Source organism: Alosa pseudoharengus, unplaced genomic scaffold (assembly GCF_046254945.1).
Source record: "Alosa pseudoharengus isolate Yale_2024_CS ecotype anadromous, Long Island Sound unplaced genomic scaffold, YU_APseudo_1.1 YU_APseudo_1.1_scf_23, whole genome shotgun sequence".
NCBI lineage: Eukaryota > Metazoa > Chordata > Actinopteri > Clupeiformes > Clupeidae > Alosa > Alosa pseudoharengus.
Window position 1 is genome coordinate 14435575 of NW_027468685.1, and position 24132 is coordinate 14459706.

The 24132-nt window shown below is 43.5% G+C and overlaps 2 protein-coding genes across 3 annotated transcripts in view; both read right to left on the bottom strand.

Moving 5' to 3' along the window:
• The window catches only part of trak1b (trafficking protein, kinesin binding 1b), a 21324-nt gene extending 16318 nt beyond the window's left edge, over nt 1–5006 (bottom strand). The window contains exons 1-2 of the mRNA XM_076300958.1: nt 4890–5006; nt 4516–4710 (exon numbers count right to left, since the gene is read on the bottom strand). The gene's annotated coding sequence lies outside the window, so the exon portion shown is untranslated. The remainder of the gene's footprint in view (nt 1–4515; nt 4711–4889) is intronic.
• A 2555-nt stretch (nt 5007–7561) lies between these two features.
• LOC143140664 (catenin beta-1-like) lies at nt 7562–22909 on the bottom strand. Of its 2 annotated transcripts, none has more exons than XM_076301704.1 (17): nt 22753–22909; nt 19542–19594; nt 17974–18192; nt 17486–17739; nt 16921–17159; nt 15354–15555; nt 14930–15074; nt 14183–14286; nt 13442–13576; nt 12865–13068; nt 11699–11857; nt 11246–11365; nt 10703–10853; nt 10083–10204; nt 9198–9258; nt 8692–8917; nt 7562–8407 (listed from the first exon to the last, which is right to left on the bottom strand). In XM_076301704.1, exons 2-16 carry the CDS (start codon nt 19552–19554, stop codon nt 8718–8720), a joined length of 2328 nt encoding a protein of 775 aa, XP_076157819.1. In that variant the 5' UTR covers nt 19555–19594; nt 22753–22909; the 3' UTR covers nt 7562–8407; nt 8692–8717. The 2 variants fall into 2 exon arrangements, with proteins under 2 accessions (XP_076157819.1, XP_076157820.1); XM_076301705.1 differs by having other exon boundaries at nt 8688–8917.
• Between the last annotated feature and the right edge of the window lie 1223 nt (nt 22910–24132).

The following is a 24132-nucleotide window of genomic DNA, read 5'->3' on the forward strand; positions in this document are numbered from 1 at the left end:
GTGTAACAGCACTCCAGCAATGGAGCCTTTCACTGTGTCGGGGTCAAAACAACAGCAAGCCATCACATCCCTCACTCACACACACTCTTCCCATTCTAGTGGGATCTCTGTCCAACACTTTTCAGTCTACCCATCCCAGCATCTGACTTTAGCTGTCTCTCTTTCTCTCTTGCTCTCTCTCTCCCACACACACACATATACACACAACACCCCCTGCCCCCACCACCACCACCACCACCCACACACACACATCCCAGTGCCTGTGATCATACATGACCAGGGCCTGAGAGCTTGCCAGTGGTCTCAGAGAGGATGGACTTCCACTAATCATCTGTGTTAAGCGCTTTACAAGCTAACATGCTTTACAGGCTAACTCTGCTAGGCTATGCTCCTCTCCTCTCTTCTCCACTCCTCTCCCCTCCGCTGCCGACTGCCTGATGCTTGATGCTGTCCTGTAATCTCTTGGTAATCCAGCTGTTATTCAACACCTTGTTACAAACACACTCACATGCATTACCATCAACACACACACACACAGAAAACATCAAAACAGACACACACACACACAAACAGGGAAGAGGGTATATGGCAAGGCTGATCTTGTTAAAGGATTGCTTTGCTTATGTTACTTCCTTCTCATTTTTTGTGTTTTTTATTTCATAATCTTCCAAACAGAAATAATGAAATAGAAAACAAGCAGTAAAATGGTGTTCCTCACAGATATTTCCTAACTTTGAAATCTTCACAAAATACATTTTGAAAATGTAAACGCCATTGTCTTTTGGATTAAACCCATTAAACATTCCCCTCTTTAACTAACACCCAAATAAATACATACTCTATCTTATGGTTGTAAATAATTCATCTAATCTATTTAATGTGCATGTATTATTGTAGTAACTACTAGCAATAATTGATATTCCTCTTTAACACATATAGACACACAAACAAGTATCCCAAAGCATCCACGGCACAAATGGTTGTTTGGTTCCTGACCCATTCTGCGCCACTGAACAACTAAAATAGTACTTGCATAACAAAAGATAACTTTTCTCTACACATGGACTGTACACATGTACTGACAAAAATATCAGTAATGCTGAAGTGCTTTGCATGGCCCTAACCTAAATGGTAGTTCACACACCCACATATAGTACACACACACAGGCATGCACGATCAATAAAGAATTCAATACAGAGCTACACTGCTAATATTTTTTATCAACCACTCTGCTTCACAGAGATTAAAGACTTTGCATGGAATATTTTAAATCTATGTATTTTACTTCAAACAGATGCTGAACTAATTACAAGACGCAGTATAATCACATAAAGCTCACTGAAAATATACACACACTCTTTCTGTTCTGATTTCTCTTTCTCTCAAAGAAACACAGAAATGTGAGATAAATACAAGCCTTAAGTCTGATTATATTTATGTTCTTTTTGATTTACAAATATGTTTAAGGATACTGTGAACAACAGTATTCACCTTTCTAACCAAACAGGTAGAGATAACACCTTTCTGAGAACATTTCAATTGAAAAACGCCTTGGCATACACTAAATAAGAGCACAAAAATACGATCGATACTAAACAGGCATGTATATGAATAGAGAAGCAATTAGATAAATCAACAAGCATTCACTGACCTTTGCCTAAATACAACAGGCTTGAGAGAAAATAGAGAAAACTCTAGTCCTACATACACACACACACACACACACACACACACACACACACACACACACACACACACACACACACACAACCTGACATGATGGAGACTACTGAGTGCACAACATGTCAGATCGCATCCAGCATGAAAGGACACAGGGCCGATTGAAAGAGCATTTTGTGTAAAAACAAAAAAAACAAAAACAACTCCAGACCAGCAAACAAGCAAAAGAGTGATAGACTTTACCGGAGAGTTCACTGCCATCAGCGCACCAGTCCAACTCGAAGTAATCCACCCTAAACAGTCTGTGCATCCTCAGCCTCACTACCACATAAACACATCCACAATCTCTCAAGAGACAGAGAGAGGGAAAGGGAGAGGGAGAGAGGAGGACGAGGTTGCAATAACAAGGAAGGATCTGTGCCAGTGGCAGAGAGAGTGAGAGAGAGAGAGAGAGAGAGAGAGAGTACATGAGAGAGCCAATCAGGAGAGTTGTGGTCCTCATGAAGGACAGTGGGACAGTGCATCCAAAACCTCATATGTGCTTCAAACAGAGGCTAACTTAAAAACCCATAAATATGCTTCCTACAGGAGCTACCATAAAAACATACCCACCCAAACATACTTTGTACAGAGGCTAGCTCAAAAGCCCATACATGTGCTTGCAACAGAGGCTAGCTCCAAAACCCACACACACGCTTCTTATGAGCTGCTTTCAGACATGTCCTCTGCACTATATGCGGTTCTTTGTCAAACGGATGTCTGATCCTTCGGGTGATTGCTGATGCTGACCCCTGATGCTTACATGCGGACATTATGTGTGAACGACACCAACGCACATGAACAGAATCTCCGCGTGGTTGAACTGGTTGAACAGGTTGAACGTGGTTGAACATGCACATGAACAGAATCTCTGCATGTTCTTCGCTTCATTCAGACATGAGCTCATTCACATAATGTCCGTCCGGAATACTAGGAAGGGAGTAGAGCCGGCTAAGTTCGGAGTTCCAAATGTCCGGTTATGTTGTTCAGATATACAACCCAACCGTTTTATATTCGCAGAACATGCGGACTTACACCTATGTCTGCAAGCAGCTAAGGAGGCTATTTCCAGTGCACTTGTCATGTTGCTTCCAGGGATGTAGTGGAGGCTAAACACAAGTAAACGCAGTTTATCCACCTCTTATTAGAGTTTATCCATCTCTCAAAACAGTTTAGTCACCAATTGCAACTTTTAACATTCACAAATCACACTCTATTATCTACATTCACAATATGTGCACTCATCAACACTCTAGGAACCATTTAATACCACTGGTATTGTTATAAACATTGGACAATAACCTCCACCATCATCAAACATGTTCTGAATGCCTTTATTTTTAAAATCCGATGCTGCATGGCGCAGTCCACCTCACCGAGATCACAAAATCCATAGTTTACCCACCTTTTATTTTACCACTACATCCCTGGTTGCTTCTCAAAGTATTTGACTTCCTAAAATAAGATTGTTCACTCTAATGGTGGTTGTTACATGGTGACATGGTGACACACCATGCTGTATGTCATGACATAGGCTAGAGCTTAACATTTCACACACATAGTGCTTCATTCAATCATAGTGCTATTGACATGACCTGAGGCAAGCATGACACATTCATCCATCCATCCATCCATCCATCCATCCATCCATTCATCCATCCATCCATCCATCCATCCATCCATCCATTCATCCATCCATGCCGGATGGAATTCATCAATCCACCTTTCCCATTCCCGTTCGTCAGAACCAAGTCAGCTTTAGTCTGGCACTTTTAACAGAACATGAGCGTGACAGGGTCGACCATAGTGGTTGTTACATGGTGACATGGTGACACACCATGCTGTATGTCATGACATAGGCTAGAGCTTAACATTTCACACACATAGTGCTTCATTCAATCATAGTGCTATTGACATGACCTGAGGCAAGCATGACACATCCATCCATCCATCCATCCATCCATTCAACCATCCATCCATCCATCCATCCATTCATCCATCCATGCCGGATGGAATTCATCAATCCATCTTTCCCATTCCCGTTCGTCAGAACCAAGTCAGCTTTAGTCTGGAACATTTAACAGAACATGAGCGTGACAGGGTCGATCGTTCACACATTCAGGCGGTAGCACACACATCCCGTGGTCAATCGATCAAGCATCAATGAGGTCTGCACATTCTTGATACAGCTTACAATTTGGACTTGGTCTGCAAGCCTACATATATATTTATTGTAGGCCTATACTACATGAAATATCACTACCTAACCTTATTTTTACCTTACATTAAATGTTATATTGTATTGTATCACATTACAGTGTTAAATAAAATAAAAATAAAAAATACATTATTATTATAAACATAGTACATCTTGTGACAGAAACTGAAGTCACACTGAAATTTTTTAAAGCCCTCTAACAAAATCAAAATGAACTTAATTAAACCAGAAAACCAGATTTAAAGATTAAACAGATTAAATCGGTTTTAAATGGGCTCAGTAAATGTCACTGTGTGTCAATGGAGCAGACAGCATCATTCCACAAGGCAGTTGACAAATTCAAAATGATTCAGATGGCACATGAGAGTAGGCAGTATTCTCAGACCGATTCTTATAACACTCGCGACTAAAACACTACTGAAATCAAACAGAACAGAATTAAAACGATTCTAAACCTGTTTTTGGTCAAGTACATATTTAATGTGTGTCCATGAAGCAGAGAGCATAATTCCATAGAACAGTAGACAAACGACTGGCTCAATGAACCTCATGAAGTAGGAGGTTTCCTGGTACTCACAGAAGTAGCTGAGGGTCTCCTCAATCTGCTCGACGGTCAGTTCGATGTGTGCCTGTGGTGAGATGATGGGAGTGTGGATCCAGTCGTCGTGGTCATAGCCGTAGACCGTGTCAGCGCGCAGGCGGTACACGGGCAGCTGCTCCTCAAGAAGACTGATGATCTCGACCTCGTCAAGCTCTGTGCTGTTACACACATCTGAGAGAGAGAGAGAGAGAGAGAGAGAGTTAGCCGCAAACAGAAGCAGGAATGAGTGTGTATTTGTGGGTGTGTGAGTCAGAGACAGGAAGAGAGAGGTGAGAGTGTGTGTGAGTGTGTGTGTGTGTGTGTGTCATAAACACACACACACACATACACACACACACACAGAAACCCACCTGTGATGGTCCCAGCGTCCCGGTAGCCCTGTTCCGGCGTGGGCTGGGGTTCCGTTGCCTCGCTCACATACTGTTCCTCGGGGATGGCGCCTAGCTGCAGGGGTTCTACAGAAGATGTGCTGCACTCAGAGCCAAGCGTATCCAGCTTGGCCACTTCTCACACCATACCCTAGAAGTGTGTGTGTGTGTGTGTGAGAGAGAGAGAGAAAGATAGAGTGAGAGACACAGAGATGTACGTCTGTGTGTCTAAGAGACGGGGGGGAGGGGGGGGTATACAGACAGATATGTGTTTGTGTGTGTGAGTGTGTCAGAGAGAGAGAGAAAGAGAGAGAGAGATCACTGACTGCCACAGCTTGACCAGTGACAACCTCCAAGGTGCACCTGATGGTCTCATACCTGTTACTTGTGGACAGTGCTACTGTTATCAGTCTAGTGATATACTGAAATACATTTCTGCATCATTATATATACATCTGTTTTGACAATTGAATATCCAGTACTTCAGTCATAGCAAAAGTGTAGAGATTAATGGAAGCAAAAACTACACCAATCCGTGCCTGTCAGACAGATGGAGAGCAAAGCTCCAGGGTTATGCTGTGTTATGTCATGTGATTTCTGAATTCTGAGGTATGAGGTATGATACTTCCAGATGAAACCAGGCAAATTATTACAACACACGCCATCTGTTTGTTTGCACACACAGCAATTAACAACGTAGGCTGATAAAACAACCACAAACCAAAATAAATAAACTGAATGATCAATAAGGTCAGTGTGGGTCAGATTTTGTACAGACACTGATTCAAGCATCCACACGCGCACATGAACAAACGACATCTTATATCCACATCCACAGTGGTTGATCTAAAAAAATACAGAGGAAGGTTTAATAGGACTACACATTTGCCATTTATCTCCTTGAAATAACATTAAAAATACGATCATATGTGTCGCTTCGATCAGCATGGGTGTGACTATAGGGATGCGTGTTGATGACGTTTCACGAACAGGATGAAGGCTAGCCATCCTCAATGAACAAAATGTCTGTAAAAGGAATCAATAACAGTCCACATAATCCAAAAGCAGAATACATGTGTGTTATACACTAGCATAGACTACTATTATGCATACTAAGCATACTAAATTAGTCACTGTGTATCATCACACTGCCATTAACACTCAGACATGGTGCTGATGAGAGGCAACTTGGCAACCTCGCACTGAATGCTTGCTTACTCAGAATAAGGGCAGCAGGCTGCTGTTTTTCACGGGAGCCGTGGGATTCTGCGGTGATCCTCTTGTCTGATGTTAAAAGAGAAAGGACATGTAGGTGATGTGCCGAGACCAGACGTCCTTTAAGACCTTTAAGTGCCTTGCGCTGCGCGGATGTCCTTTCCAGAGATGCCTTGAGCGACAGGGATCTCGCACCTCCTCGCGCTTTACCTAGCCGTGACACTGCACTGCAGCGGACAATGTTACAACGTCCCAGGACCGAGACTATGTTGCCGTATTTTATCCATTGGGGTTGTGTTCCAGTCTGCTTCTACCGTTATATTAGTCTATCCATCTCTCGGCGCTTTTAAGAACAAATACCGCACTGACCTGTGACGTCGCGCGAGAGCAAATCTAGTCTCCGTTGCGTAAAGCTCGTGTCTTTTTCATATTTCGTTATAGTTGTACGGAAGCCGAGAGGTTTAATGTTAAGGGCAATAGGGTATCAGTGGTATAGCAGAAATACAGTAGCCTACCTTCTCTGATATCTGAATTCAAATCGTTTTAAGACAATGTATTAAAAGCATCCAAGAGGCCAATTCTCCTCTTTCTAAGGGGAGGTGACTTTTAAAAGGGGACCCTTAACAACCCACACGCTGAAATGGACCTCTGCATAAATAGGTCAGTTAGGTGGGGGGTGGAGGTCAAAAAAAATAAATGGCCCACATACAACATAAATATTCATGTGGGAAAGATTAACAGCTCAATGGTGAGAGAAAGTGGAATAGAACAGTTGCCCAAAGTCCCAGATACCATTTCTGGAGTGATGCCACTAGTTTCCACTTTCATTCCTTTAATAAACACTTAGCACTAACTTACAGAATGTTCACTGAGAATTGAAGCTTCACCTTGGTTCTGCTTTTAACTTCCTCTACCATTCCTATACACTAGTATCATTTTCTAACATAAAGATTCAATTCACTTGGAACAATTAGTTAATAGTAGTGTTTTGTAATAGTAGTGCCCTTTATGGAATTTTCTTGTAAAGAGTTTATTTTAGTATTTCCTTTTTTAAATGTACATCGCAGCAGTCAATTGCACTTAGCAGGGAGAAGTTCAACCTAAAATGTATCCAAAACGATGGTTTGGCTTCAAATTTATAAGTGGCTGGTCTCACTCATTCACCATGATTGAGTTAAGAAAACAAGCAACAACTGAGCAAATAAATACAAGCAAGCACCATAGCAACTCAGTTTTCTTTTGATCAAGTCAATGTAATGCCTAGCTTCAGACAAGACCAATATACACAAAAGATGTTGACAATGTATTTAAAAAAAAAAAAGATTTGTGAAACATTGGGGCTGTGGTCACTACAACCAAAACCAAATGAAACAGAATTCCTCACAGATTACACTTTAGTCAGCGTCAGAAAGATAAATAAATGGAGGCAGAGACAGCAATGAAATCTGGAATAAAAGTATGTTTTTATTGTTATGCCGCGTCACTGGAACCACTGTTGACACGGTAACGTTGAACAGGCTACAACAACGTTGCATCAGTAGATAGTCTACCTCATTGAATATAAAAGAATAGCTTTCCCCTTCTATACCCATACATGTACCTACCCCTCCTAACCCAAAGCCCCGTAGACTTAATGGTGATGTGAGACTTGCCTGCCTCTAACTGAATCCGATAGTAATAAGCAGAATGACTTCAACATTCTCTACACTTATTGCATGTTTATAAAAAGCTACACGTAATTACACATTTTTTAAAGTCAGCATACAGGAAACTGATGTTAGTGTTCTATACCGTTACGTGATAAGAGTAAGAAAAAGCAAGTAGTCAGATAACTTGATTGGAAGAGAAACAAGAAAAATAAAAGAAATACAAAAATTATACGTGAAATGAAAGGGTGGAGTAAAAGGGTAGACTAGGAGAGTCATCTTGGGTTTGTCATTAAAAAGGTGTTAAAAAAAGAAAGGAAAAGAAATGTAAAACATAAAAATAATAAAGATCAGGCAAGATTAAAATGTTTATAAATCCATCTTTTAAATCCATCTGTTGGCACTCATCCATTTGGTAACCGCTCCAAAAATCCTTTCTTCCCACTTCTCTCTTTGCCAGGACAAAAGCGATAGTATTCTTCTTCTGGTTTGTCCAGTAGCAACCGTCCTCTGGACGCGTCGAGTACAATATGTGTCAGGCACTTTCTGATCCACCATCCTCCCCTCATCTAACCATCATCGACTATACGGAACATCAAACTCATCAAAGCACACTGCAGACTCACTCGGATTATCCAGCTACAGAGAGACAGAGAGACAGAGACAGAGAGACAGAGAGACAGAGAGACAGAGAGAGAGACCAAAGAGACAGAAACAAAAAGAGACAAGATACAAATAAGTGACGTCATACACAGCAACACTGACAAAGTAACCAACTATAAAGATTTGGTTACAAATGGTAGTCCCAAATGTTACATCTACAGAAATATTACCACACCCTTTGTCCCCAAAATCCCCCTAGTTATTAAATGGTAACACCATGATCAATAGCTTCCTGTCAACGATAGCTTCCACACACCTACCTGAGTGACTCCTGCCCAGGAGGCGTCTAAAGGTCAGTGTCGAACCACGCCAGCTGGTTGGAGTCTGGGGGCGGCAGGCCGTCCATGAGCTCTGGGTTGTGGCTGAGGTCAGGCAGGCCGTCTACGGGGTAGTCGCCCGAGTGGGGGCCGCCCATCTCATGCTCCAGCATTGAGTCCATGCCCAGGCCGTCCTGGCCGTAGCCTGCGTAACCACGGAAACTGGGGTCTGAGGGGGAGAACACACACACACACGGTGAGCCATGTGTCCGTTTTCACTGAGCTGTTCCAAATCGGAAGTGTCGAGAACACTGTTGTAATGACTCTCAATACATATTGTATCATGGCAACACAACTGTCACGAAAAATGACAGGCACCAATTAATATGATGGCCTATAAACATGGCAAACTGAAACGTCTAATAAATAACAAATATAACAATGCAACACTGCCTCTTAATAAGACTGTTCCTTCATAGACCTCTGGCCTGAGCGAGCGTGCTGCTTACCATCTGGTCTGTAGGCCAGGGGATCTCCCTGAGCACCCATCTCCAGAGCCATGTCACCGGTCTGGGAGAGAGAGAGAGAGTCACAGACACACGGTCAAACACAGGCTCTCACAGCTGTACACTAAACCGAAATGGTAATAACAAACCGATGTTTGGTTCATTGTATTCTACAATTTTAAATTAATATAAACTTTAAGTGTTAAGTTAGAAAATACACATTTAAAATTGAAAACACAAGTATACTAAAAACAAAACAAAACATAATACCAACAACATATTATACTAAATTATACTAGAAAAGCTGCATGCTTTTGTCCAGCTTCCGTTTTCCTAATAAGCCTCATTATGTAGTAGGCTGATGGCATTGGAGGGTCTGGAGGAGGGTGAACTGTGCTTCATGGGCACTTCAAACCAACAGAACATACAAACTAACTGCATTGATCTACATTCATCTGCACAGTAGACAGGCTTCTAGATGCATCAACTGGACCAACAAAACATTCATTCTTCATTTCTGCGAGGTTGAATTACAAAATGTGCAACTCTCAAATCACTCACCTGTTTTGACTAACAAAGCTTAACACTGGCATTATTTCTTCCCTCTCAGCGAGATCAATGACTTTAAAAAACAAACAGCAAGCTGTCCAACCTCCTTTCTCAGGTCATTAAGCAGCATCAATTTTGCCTTCACTTTCCTGCTTTGATGTTTCACATGCAATGGCAACACCTCCCTCTTCCACTAACCGGATTTGAACCATGGAGCATTCAAAAAAATATTCATGATTGACTAGTAGTCCAAAGCAACCCTCTCATGCAATAACACCCATCAAGGATAAACAAACACAAATACAGCCTGTAGGCTGCATTCCACAGCTGGGACATTACCTCATTCCAGGTCATGGGCTCAGTCCTGAAGAGGGAGCTGGTGAGCTCCACAGAGAGACGCTTCTTGTAGTCCTGGGGCTTATCCTCGGACATGCGGAACAGCACAGCAGCCGCATAGGTGGCTGCAACACACACACAAAAAAATCGCATCAAGGTTAGTTTTTTTCTGTAGTTACAGATCGAGTTGGGTAGAGCCTGACCTTTCAAACACTGCCCTGATGTAATGCGAGATGAACCCATAACCAATCGATACAACAAAAATGCACAGCTGGTACATGACCCAACAAAAGGGTTGCTTCAGTCCAGAGCTTCCACTCAGTCTAAACTGACTAAATTCCAGAGCTTATCAAATGACCTCCCTGAATTACTTCCTTTCGATGTCTGATCGAGTTAGCCTTAGCACAGCACATGCAACAAACTTGTATAACATTTGGGCCAAGTGAAGTATTACATTCCAGCGTGCAACTCCAGAATGTTACATGGGTAGCATCTTCAAGGGGACAAAATGGAAGAATGTAGGGCTCTGCAATTTCCTTAACAACATCATGGAGACAAAAAAGGTCACAAAACCAAAACCTCTGTCGAAGTGTGTGTGTGTGTGTGTGTGTGTGTCCCCGTACCGACGCCCTCGTTCCTGGAGTGCAGCAGCTCTGTGAGGGGTGCGGTGGCTCCCTCGGCCTCGATGGCCTCGGCCGCCTCCTTGTCCTGGGCCAGCTCACACAGCACACCGGCCGCCACGCGCTGGATGTTCTCAATGGGGGAGTACAGCAGCTGGGGGCGAGGCAAGGCAGAGGACAACCAGTGAGCTTTAGAAACAGAACTACTGGACAAATACATACAACACACAGTGAAGGGAATGGGGGGGGGACAGGGGTTCTCCTCACAGAGGGAATAAAACAATTTTAACATCGAATTTGTATGAAAATGTACGTTTACGTGTACGTATCTGTTAAATAGAGGCCATTCAATATTTGTCCACCATTTACACAGAAATAATGTTTTTAAAAGGTCAGTGCCACAAGAAACCCATCTTATGGAGAGAGGAAAAACAGATCGGAGCAGCCTTTTCTGTTGGGCATCAGTCAGTTTGTATGCATGTCATGAGAAGGATGCAGTTGCAGATGAAGAGGGTGTGTGTGTGCAGGAGTGGGTTAGTGCATTACCTGTACGAAGAGTGGAATGGTGTTGAGTCCTCTGATGACTATTCTGTTGTGTACATCCCTGGCCAGAATGTGCAGAGCTCCGGTGCAGCCTTCAACAATCTCCTCCATACGTACACCCTCCTGTAAGGACACACACACACACACACACACACACACACACACACACACACACACACACACACACACACACACACACACACACACACACGGTTCCTAAAGGCTCTTCTCATGCAAGCCTGATATTTCAACCTCCATCTCAGATGTAGCAGTCACCATCAAAGCTAACCAAGAACATACAACTCTGCACATGCATGACAATTACAAAAAAAAAAAACTTTCCCCATTCCTGGTGATTTACTTTGGGGAAACAAATCCATAACTTTAGAACAGACAGGTCTCACCTCAACCTGGACAAATAATCACACACGCACGCACACACACACTCTTACGTACCACAAACTGCTGCTGGGTGCCGCCCATGGAGGTGCGCCTCTGGGTGTCCTGGTGTGCCCTGACCAGCAGCTGCACCAGGCGCGGAATGGCTCCCTGCTCACGCAGCGGGGCATGGTTGGCCGGGCACAGCGCCAGGTTACGGATCAAACCCACTGTGGCCTGAACACAGGAGGGGGAACACACACACATGGGTGTCACCAGGGACCAAAAAAAGTTTGACGCACAGGCACTGCCAGTTCCCTTTAAATAGCAATTCTCCCATGTGTCCAGCAGGGGGAGCTCTTCTGAATACACCAACACATTTTTAACATCAATAAAGAGGGTGAAGGGAATTAAAGATTCATAGCTTTTATGTTCACAAGACCCAGTCTGCATAGTAACAGTCAAGTAACCGTGTCTTTTTCTGCTCCGACACATTACACGGAGGAAAGATAAGGTGGCTAGAACTCTGAGGGCTCACCACTAGGGCTCAGGTGCAGTATGAAGGACAAAATGTAGCACATTTCCTCGACCTAAAGCGTCAGCTGGATTGAGTGAGTGCCCCTACAAACTATCAGCTGGCTTATGGAAAAAGGACCCAGCTAAATGGCTGAGTATTTGGTGCCATTTTCTAATTCACATCATAGGTGTCCAACTGTCCATGCATTTGTTTTCACAGAGTTTTACTAAACCGGAAATGGCTACAGTACACCCCCCCCCCCCCCCCCATGCCCAATTACTCTTATCTCCTTCCAAACTCACTCCCTTTGACATTTAGAAGACAATCCATGTTTTACGTCCTTGAGACACAGACACTGAATTGTACGGTTTTATGACTCACTCTACCAACATTACCTTTGCACTGAAACTTGAATCATAGCAGCACTGAATAGAAGTGTGTGAAAGCACTGTTTGGGGTCTCAGTTTTCAAGATTTGGCCAACACCCAGTTTGTGTTGCAAGTGGATTAAAAAATCAAGATGCATCATATATACAAGGAAGTGGCAATATGCCTCGCCTGTCTACTGGTGATCCAATCGCTGAAGAGGCATTTTTAAAACAAAACTAAGCAGCCTTAAATTTTAAACACGTCATGTGGTTTGTAAACAATAACGTGCTGCCACTTTAAGTACTGCCACTGCTGGAGAACTCTACATGTGTGTGCTATATTCTTTTGTGTGCTCGTACCTTGATAAGTGGCCAGTGTGAAGGTGGGTGAAGGAGTTTGACCACCACGGGCAGGCCGTAGTGCAACCGCACAGCATTCTGGGCCATCTCCGCATCCTGGTGACGAGAGGTGAGGTGACGCAGGGCGCACACGGCGGGCTCCGTGATGTCCTCACGATCTCCAGCGCGCAGGACAGTCCTCACCAGCGCCTCGATACCGCCGACCTGGCAAAACAAAAATAAGTTAGAATTGTTTGAATTGAATTATTATTTGAATAGAATTGTTGAAGTGTTTGTTAGCTGGTATTTCCCAGTTTTTAGCTACAGAATTTTTTGACTACAACTTCTTACATTTTCATCTTTTTAACTGGAAAAGAATTTTAGGTGATTTTGTTCAAGGTACTCCAATTTGCCAAGAAAAGCCATTTTTATATAAAAACAAGACCACATATCTTCAGCCAAAGCCCTTGTAGCTATATTAAATTATGCAGTTGGATTTAAGAGGTATTCATATGAACCCAATGTTTAATGCATGTTAACCAAATGCAAAGCTATTCCAAGTGCATCCATGGCAGAAGCCAAACAGTGAGTCATCTACCTGGCAGACCATCATCTTGTTCTTGTAGTTGTTGCAGGTGAGGTTGGACAGGATGCCAGCGGCACACGTCACCACGTTGATGTCATCAGAGCCCAGCAGCTGCACGAGAGTTCCCAGAAGCCCCTCCATGCCCTCCTGCAAGCGCACACACACCGCACACACACACACACTTTAGAACCCTACAACTAAACGCATACCATTCCTATCAGTATCGGTAAGTGTGTGAGATCCTTAAATAACCAAGGCTGAAACTTTCCCAAACCTACTGCCAAATCTGGAAGGGATAGAGAGTGTGTGTGTGTCAGAGGTTGCGTTAACCGAATATTTTCCATCATTGACGGACATTTTTAAACCATGACTGATATGTGAAGGCTGTCCGTCATTTTTACAGATTAGAAAACTGATGGCGACGCTTAGTTCTGACCAAAGATGCAACTAGCCCGCTTGAAATCAGCAACTTGCTTCAACAGTGTTCTAAAACCAGGGGATTCATCCCGTCTCTACTCTGATCAAGGAGATGTCACAGTATGATGTCACGCCAAACTGACATTAAAATTAAAACGACAAGTAAAAATAGCTAGTGACGGAATTTTTACAAACCTGAGTCAAAATGACGAAGAATGAAAAAGACGAACGCAACCTCTGGTGTGTGTGCGCTTGTGCGTGTAGGTGTTAGAAGTTGCTAATTTACACAGGTCGGAGAGTGTGTGTGTGTGTGTGTGTTTGTGTGTATGTACAGACCTGTTTGGTGGCTGCGTCAGACAGATTTCTGAGGGTCCAAAGGCAGTTCTGCACCAGGCGCTGGCTTGGATCAGTGAGATGGAGGCCCAGGGCCTGCATACCTCCTGAAACATTCATAAACAAACACCACACACTGTCAACAAACACCAGACTAGACTTCACTTATTTATACATTTTTAAAACAATGTTGTTCAAATTACAACAAATGTGCACGCCCACACACACACACAAAGAAATAAACAAACCCTTTACCCTCCCCCATCCATGTCCAAACAAAACAGCAAACTAATTTGGTTACTTTTTAGCACCTACAAATAACAAACAGTAACTGTAATGTGAGACACTTTCTATCTTGTGCAACCAGAGTGGAAAGTAAATCAACCAAACTTTATAGCTTACAAGTAGGGTTAGTTGTGTCATTCTTGCTTAAGGCATGACGCTTTTCTGGCCTTCTCACTAAACTTTGAAATCAACCCTGCTGAATTGTTTGTTTTTTTTTTCTGATTTTTATTCTGATTACTCTAGCACATTCATGCCTTGGCCAAACTGAAGTCACCTCTGACAACAGAGGGGGGAAAAAAAAAAAGGAAAAAAGGCTTCCTTGTTCTCCCCGTTCTCACGCAAAGACACAAATGCCAGTTTCACATGAGGCCTCAGCCAGTTGAGTCATTGAGTGAGTCAGTGTGTACACAAACACACGCGGGCACGCAGGTACACAGACACACACACAGGCGTGTGAGGACTTGCCTGCCTCCACGATGGCAGGTTTGTTGCTGGAGCAGACGGAGAGCACTTTGAGCACACGACTGGTGGTCCAAAGGAGCTTCTCGTAGGTGTAGGTCCGCATGATGTTCACCAGGGCCTGGGGGCCGCCACTGGCCAGGATGATCAGCTGAAGAACAATTTATAACCATTTATACCTCACCCAGTAAAACATGACTACCTACATATTTAACATGAAGTGTATGCGCGCGCGTGTGTGTGTGTGTGTGTGTGTGTGTGTGTACGCGATTTCATTTATCAACTTCTTTAAGCTTGCAAAATAGGGCACTTGGCCTTGGGCACCTTTTCTAGTTTACTTGCAAGTATTAATGCAATGTCTGATCAATTTCAACAAGGCCACTGCTTTGACAAGACTGGTAGACAAGCAGAACAGTTCTATGAGCATTACCTTGCTCTCCTGGTTACCGTAGGCTAGAATCTGCAGGCAGTCGGTGGTGATGGCGAGGAACTTGACGTTGGTCTTGCTGAGCAGGGCCACCATCTTCTGCAGGCCCCCGGCCAGTCGCACGGCCATCTTGGCTCCCTCCTGGTGCAGCAGAAGGTTGTGCAGCGTGGTGATGGCGTAGAAGAGCACAGAGTCCACGGGAGACCTACACACACACGGTTTATAAACTCTTTAGGGAGGTTTAACATAGGGGTGGGACAGTATGGATGTTTTCTTACCGTGGTTGGAAAGCAAGAAATTACCGCGGTTAACCCGTAATTGTGCATACGTCATGGTTAAAAATAATCTCAGAAATAATCACATTAGGCAGTCAGCTTAAAGCAACACCAAAGAACTTTTCATCTGTCACACGCACTATTTGTTTATCCAGCACCGGCTTTGCAAATAACAATGTCCACAGACAAGGTAGAATAAGTTGCATGATTTTATGAAAGTACGATGTATTGCGACATCAGATGCAAGTGAAATTTGTAGTTTCTCATGTCTCATTCCATCGAACTACAGATCCGCTACCCGATGCAGCAAACTTACATAGTGCAGTAATAGCCGATAGAGGGCCGCGAAGCGAATGCAGAAAGTGCCGTTCACCCTGTTACGAGTTGATGAACCACTGAAACGATTTTGGAAACATTATTTTAAGGTACAAAAAACTCTTTGGTGTTGCTTTAAGACTTCTGCATGCGGGTACATTTGTGGTGATGACTGTGACTAGCTCAGATCCGCGGTAGGAGTCACGTGACCACGGTATTGCGGTTACCGTCCCAGCCCTAGTATAACGTATAGTAAATGGCAAACCTCCCTAAGTGGATTTGTCTGGCCAGAAGAGTGAAGCTCTGAACCTTCTATAAACAGGTTTAACTAGGGCTGCTCCATTATTGAGATACTTGATACATAATCAAAATTCCAATAATTGCACAGCCTTAGGTTTATTTCTTACACCAAATTAACTAACCCAGGTTTGTCAATAACACATATTTGGAATAACCAACCCCGCCCTCCCAGGTGCAACACACGAAAACAATAGGTTTCATTGACCGGTTGTGATTGGATCTGACTCCCTGTGCACACAGGGCTTAAGTAATACCAAAGTCCTTTTAGGCAAGTCCCTCCACTCGGCGGCCATATACCAACGTTTTATGGGCACTCATCGGGCACAGTCTTTGGGTCGAACTGCGCGTGCGCAAGGAATCACGACACCAATCTTTCTCCAGCGGCGAGATCACAACACATGATTGGCACGATGTCTTCACAACACACCATATGATTGGCTCAATGTATTCACATCACACCACATGATTGGCTTAACGTATTCACATGTCGACGTTTTGCCGAGGAAGGGGTGGGATATATGTACACAACGGCCATATTGGCGTGACAAACTAGCCCCATGCATTTCTATGGAGTATTTTTTGAGTGCTGTGTCTCCTCATTAGAAAGTCTCTGGTAATACCCAAGCAGTGGCTCCTCTTCCTGGGTGGGTGGGTGTGTGTGTGTGTGTGTGCTTTCTTACCCCAGCATCTTGACGAGGGCGGGGATGCCTCCGGACTTGAAGATGGCGAGCAGGCCCTCGCGGTGGTGAGAGAGGTTGTGCAGTGTGCCGGCCGTGCAGCGGGCCGTCTCCACGTCGCTCGTGTTCTGCATGGTGCGTACCACCGCCGACACCATCTGCGGCGAGCGCATGATGGCGTGCCGCGACGCCTCCTTCTTAGAAAGCTGATGCACCATCACCGCCGCTTTGTTCACCACCACCTGCAGAGGCGCCCAGGTCAAGAGAGGAAGTTACCAGGATTAGTAAAGCGTAATCCCACAACTAGACATAATGGCGAGCAAAGGAGGGAGCATAAATGTATTAAATCTACCATTTTTGCCATCTGATACAAACAGATTTGATTTGTTAGGTCTGAATTTGTTCAGTCCGATTTGAATTGTTAGTCTGTACCTGGGAGACCTTATGATGTTCTTAAGACACAAGTTTTATATAGTAAGTTCCCTTTAGTGACTTATTTAACTCCATATTAAATACATATAGTACTTAACTAAATACCACTGTGTGTGTGCACGTGCACGCATCTGACCTGGTCCTCATCGTTGAGTAGTTTGGTGAGCTCGGGGATGGCTCTGGTGGCCAATTCCGCGTCATCCTGGTAGTTGATGAGGTTGACCACAGCGTGCTTGAGCATCTGGGATGGCTCGGCCAGCTGCTGCACGTTGGTGGGGTGGGCAGAGTCAAACTGGGCCGATGGGATCGGCAGGCCCTCCTCCAGAGTCTCGGGGAACATGGCCGCGCGCACGCGCTGGGCACGCGTCATGGCATACTGCCCATCCATATCTACGGGCACATTCAAAGGGAAATCAGTTTACACACACAGCTTCTTTTACAGTACATAGTGATGTGGATTAAATGTGTGAATTCTACTTAACTTGAATAACACATTTAAATGGACTTTGCAAAAATGCACATCATTTCCAACCTACATGATTAAACAAGCATATGCTAAGTCTTGCTTTCTCCCCCAATTCCTGTGTGTGTGTGTGTGTGTGTGTGTGTGTGTGTGCGCCTTACCTGAGACCTGCTCAGGGGTGTAGGGCTGGTTGAAGCCCATGTCCCACTCGTAGAGCTGTGGGTCCAGGTCGTCCTCAGGGTTGGGCTTGCCGCTGAGGGAGGGCGCGGTGGTGGTGGCCCCGGAGTGGATGCCTGAGTCCAGGTAGGACTGCTGCTGCCACTGGCTCACAGCAGCCTTGGCGTCAGGCTCCATCGCCATGTCCAGCTCCATCAGATCAGCTGGCCGAGACATAGGGACACACACGTGATCAACACAGACAGATATGCATGCAGACACACGTGTGCAGAGACAGATACAGTGGGAGACAGACAAAAGTCAAGAGGTAGGGGAAAAAAAAAAAAAAAAGAGCCAGAAGCAGACACATACCCAACACGTATTTAATAGAATAAAGAGGTTCTGAGCTCCTACTTTTAGTTGAAAAGCCAAAAGTGAACTGATCTAGTTTTCTGGTCTACAAAGGCAACACCTGTGTATTTGTTTCTGGCGTTGAGGGACAGCACCTGGGGTTTTATTTTTACTTAGACTCATGTGAGGTCTATCAGCAGGAGGCAAATGTGCCATTTTGACTCCAAAATTCCATCACCTTCCAGTCAATTCCGTCAGAGATAAGAGGCTTGGCCTAGGATTACCCACTCAAATTAATTTCATTTTGGCTGTGCTGTGCTGCTGTTGACCCAAATAACTGACTTGTTCCAAAAAGAATTAAAACGGAAACACATGTCCAAGTCATGTGGAAGACACATGAATCAGTCTGAAGATTACACAGCACCACAGTATTGCTTTGGTCTTCAGCATTCATCTCCAGTTAGGTCAAATTGGAGATTTTAAATTTAATTATTTAAAACAGGGACAATGCACAAATAAACATTAATCGTGTGATACAAGAGAATACGTGTTTGGCCAGGTTATAGCAACAATTGCTAATTTTCACCTGTAGTCCCATGATACCGTTTCTCTCTGGACTGTACCATACTCAAACCCTGTGACATCTTGCATATTCTGTGTGCATACAATCACTGTATATGTAAGGTATGCATCACTACTAAGGTATGCATTACTAATGCATGCACAAAAACTTTGTGCACGCGTCTTCTATCCGTTTGTAAATGTTGTCGACATGTCTCAGTAGACAAGCTCAATCACTCAACGTTTGGAATCTCTACAGAAAAAGACTTCCTAATCCTAATAGATCTATAACTTTGTGTCTCATTCACAATATGCTTCTACCTAATCGGTAAACACTGTTGATAATAGCAATCTAATTAGTTATGATTCACTCAAGCCTGACATAAATGAAACCGGGGGAGCAAAACACACTAATGAAAAGGTGCACCTGTACAGTCAGATGCTTTGTATAAAAGCATCTGCTAAATACAAAGTAGCATAAATGGATGAGCCAGTACTTTTAAACTTCCATGCACACACAGTTAACACGCACACAGGTCTGTGCGAGCATGAAAGGTTGTCCTTGAAGACATGGAACTGTGCACACCCCCCTTAACGTCGCCTTGTCCATGCAAGTGGGTTTTTAAAACATTTAAAGACCCAGGAAGTTGCCGACACTCACCTTGGGTGGCCATCTTCCCCTCGCGAGTCACTCAGTTGGCTGAGTGTTCACACCTGCATAACAGAAGAGAGAGGGTTTGCTTTTCACACTCCAGTCAGCCATATTAGCCAGTTTAACGCCACTTCCTGCCTGCCAAGTGACTCTGTTGGTGTTGAATTGCTGGGATACTGCACACTGCTGTTTTTAACAGGTTTTTTTCCCCCTGCCAACAGGTACGTACAATTATACTAGTTCACAAACCAAGAGCCAGTCACATTTGTGGAAAAACCCAAAGACAATGTGCACATTTTGCAATCACTTCTGTAGACAGGAGCCACATGCACATTGGCACTGCTGAGCTGAGTGATTCACATTTGACCGTTTGATTATTAGGAAAAGGGACATGACACTGCTACATCTAGTCTACCACAGATACTGTAGAAGGTTGTTTGTACCTTGTAGGGTTGTAAAGGCACACATTCATACCAAACCGTATAGGCACAGGACATTAGGTTCAATACAGATGTGTACTGAAAGTATGTAGTCTAAACTTTAATCTACAGTAGGCTTTTTTTGTGTGTGAACCATGTTTCAAATTTAACTTCCCACATAAACAAATTAAGCAGCGGACCAAATGTCAGTTTAGTTAATTAACGGCCAAAAACACATTTGACACCTTTTCAAAATACTATTCCTGCTTATAGGTGTTGAGCATCAGCTAGTGAATCAGTCAGTGAATGTTAGGCTAGCAGTACTTAAGAGGCTTATTGTGCTGACAACGAGGTACGTACCAAATCAGGATTTTTGTGAACAGTAACACCCCTAGTACCTTGTATCATAGGCAGCTCATAAGGCCCTACCTTATTCAATCTCTCAGCTAAACGAGAACTTTGGAAGTGATAAATGTCCCAGTTTGTAATAAACCAAGGACATGCAACAACGTGCTTGTTATTCTATGAATACCAGCAACGTTAGTCAGTGAGTGAATACATCACCCGAACAGTGTTCAGCTTTTTTCAAAGTTCATATTTTTAAGCAACATAACAGTTGATTATGTAAAAGCTGAATTGAGTTGTGGTTGTTACTGTTTATCTAGACCTGTAACAGTCTCATATCTATTTTTTTTTTTTTTTTAAAAGACTGCTCCACTAAAACTGAAGGGTAAAATGTGTATGAGCCTCACAAGGTCCGATGTTAATGAAACAATTGAATGAGGGTTTAAATTAGTATGTCCTTCTTGATTTGATGTGAATCAAAACTCCAGAAGTTAATTTGTGCCTGTATATAGCACTGGTCAGGCACTCACATCAACTTCTTTAACAATATCTTTGAGAATCACTCGGGCCTATCCCTCTGCCTGAATAAACACCTAGCTTAAAACTTGACTCAATGAACACTTTAAAACCCAGTTTTCATAAACATACAATCAAGTCTAAGCCTAACACGTCCTCATTTACGTGCAATTCGTGCCTGAGCAAGCCTTAACAACTGAAGGAAAACCCCTAAATCGCCCTTGAAGTGAGTTCGTATATCATTTAGCACAAACACAGAACATCAAGCTCAGCCCCTAGACTTCATTTCCTTTCTCTGACTTTGAGCCACTACCGATAATTCACAACATCTGGACAGATGTGGAGCGGCGAGCTGCTAGCCTGAGCTACACCGCTGAAGATCAAAGCAATTCTCCACAAGCTAAAGTACCCCTCCCCACTCTACACTGTACCCAGCTCTAATCGCGTCCAATGTGTGCAGTCTAGCATAGCGAAGCAATGGGAGCTCCTCCTCGACTGCCTATGAGAATGCAGGCCACACAACTGAGGAATGTGGATGGTTGGGGCCCTCGGTTTAGGAACCCGGACAGGACCGTTGAACCGATGGTTTCAAAGAGCTGTTGTTTAGGCTGTAGACTTACAATTGTATCTCAATACCATGTTTAACACTCTACATAGTCTTATAAAAAAGTACAAAACGATGGAAAAATACAGTCAAGACTTTTAAGCCCACAGCCTTGCCAACTCCTATCCAACTAGTTGCTTTACAGAAATGGTAGTGTAGCCTACTGTACACTAGATATTCGTTTTCATCTTTAGAAAATAGACATGCTGGTACGCAGCTGGCAACCCAATCTACCAAAGTTAGCCAACAAAAAACGTTAATAACTTAAGTTAGGCCCAAACAGGCATGGCTGGCTGATAAACAACACTGATAACGTTACCTTCAGTTTGGCCGGGAGCAGAGAGAACAAACAGTTCGACAAAGTAGACTAATTCACATATGTAAAAAACGGACAAAACTAAATACCACAAACGTTAAAATGTAACACTTTTGCCATCGTGGTCAACACAACCAGGATTGCGAACGCTTACGTTAAAACACGGTGTTGCAGGTATTCGAACAGTAACTTAACCTTACCTAGTGTAGGCTACCTACCAACTGAGGTCAACTTAAAACTTTTACGGAACACAATCAAAGCTAACGACAACAAATACTTGGGTCATTCATGTTCACGAGTAGTAACAATGGCTAACTACTCAAGGTAATCCTTCTACTAGCTAGGTGAGTTAACGATAGAGTGGGGGAGCTAACGTTACCTGACAAACACAATGCACATCCTTATCACTTCATCATTAACATTACCCGCGGTAAAGAACCAATGTTTACCAATCTTGCTCCATATCCTATAACCTTTTTAAATTCGCAACTGTCTAATCAGTTATCAATTTTTCTATACCAAAATGTTACCATTTCAGCGAGCCAAACGCCAACGAAGAGGAATGCGTCAATATTTGACCATCGTTTTACTGACCCACAACAGCAAGAATGGAAAAATGAAAGTCGTTTCTATGTAACATTAGCGATAGCTAACGCCAGTGTATTAACCTAGCGAAAAACAGCCAGGTAACACTACCCATCCTAGGTAGCAGTAGCTAACGTTAGCTAGTAAAGCAATACTAGATTAGCCTACCTGGCGATATTTGCAACAAGGTATTTTGTGATACTGATACTTTAAATGCAACATTCTGAATTGTATCAATTAACATTAGCGGCAAATTGTACACCGATGGCAACATTGCATTTCCTTGGAATGTTTTGTCAGGAGTTCCAGAATCCATCAAAGAGGAAGCTCTCTTTCCCCATTTCCACGGTGACTATTCCTAGGGATCTGCGAAATGCAGAAGGCATAAACGTACAATTATCCGAATCCTTACAATTCTCGAAATCTCATACTTACTCTCAAATCAATGCCGTCTTTTTGTCAGCGACAGTTGGTCAGTTCCGCCCGTGTTAGAACGGAACAGGTAAACCGTCTGGACCCAAACGGATTTTCCTGTTACCGCTGTACTAGGGTAGCGCTAATGTTAGCTCACCCAGCAAACTATCTTAAAATGGCGTCTTGCAGGGGAGTTCTTATACCAAGAATGCTGTTCACGTATTCCGCCGCAATCAAGAAAATAGATCAAAAATGTAATGTCAGAGTACATGAGTTCACTGTTATTTGTAACTTCTATAACATGTAATCTGTAAAATAGATCTTGCACGTTATATGTTTAGCAAATATGTATAGCCTTTTCTTGAAAAAATATGCAAGATTTTGGCATGCGCGGAAGGATATAGGGCAGCACTGGGAGGGTGAAGTGCATTAATTACGTTGAAATTTGACTGTTTAGAAAACTTGAAAGAGCCTCACTGCCTCTCTTTCCTACAAGTCAATAGTCCGACATTATATCTGTTGTGATTTCTCAGGTAGCGGAGGCCTAGTAAGAAACTCACATGTGTGTTGTGGCTATAGCTTACCTAGGTAAGAAGGGGTTTTACAACCCCCTTTCATCCACATTTCCCAAGTAATTAACCTAATTAAAATCACAGATGTGTGTGTGTGTGTGAGAGAGAGAGAGAGAAAAAGAGAGAGAGACGGAGGGAGATACAGTACAATCAACTTGCTATACCCACTGCTCTTCTCCCTCAAGACAAATGACTGTACCTCCAGGGACCCAGCTGTCAAACTCTTAAAATTTGCATTGGGCTCATCCAGGGTGGTAACAATTCCGCATATCGGCAAGAGGTTGATAAATTGGTGCTCTGGTGCAGTCAACACAACCTAGAGCTAAACACTCTAATGTGGAGATGGTTGTGGACTTTAGGAAGCACCCCACAGTGCTGCCCCCCTCCCAATATCCAACAGCCCAGTGCCAAATGGATTCGCCATCCTTAAAAAGGCTCAGCAGAGAATGTACTTCCTACAGCAACTGCGGAAGCATGGCCTACCACAAGAGCTGTTGGTCATCTTCTACATTGCTGCCATTGAATCCATCCTCTGCACATCCATCACCGTTTGGTTTGGGGCAGCCATGCACAAAACAGGACAAACACAGATTACAATGCACATTTCGGACCACTGAAAAAAATCACTGGTGCCCCCCTGCCCTCCCTCCAGGACTTGTACTCTGGTAGGACCAGGAAGCAGGCAGAGAACATCACCAAAGACCCCACACATCCTGCATAAAATCTCTTTAACCTCCTCCCCTCTGGCAAGACTACAGATTCCTGCACACAAAACCAGACACAAAAACAGCTTCTTTCCTACTGCCATCACTCTCCTGAACTGCGGATA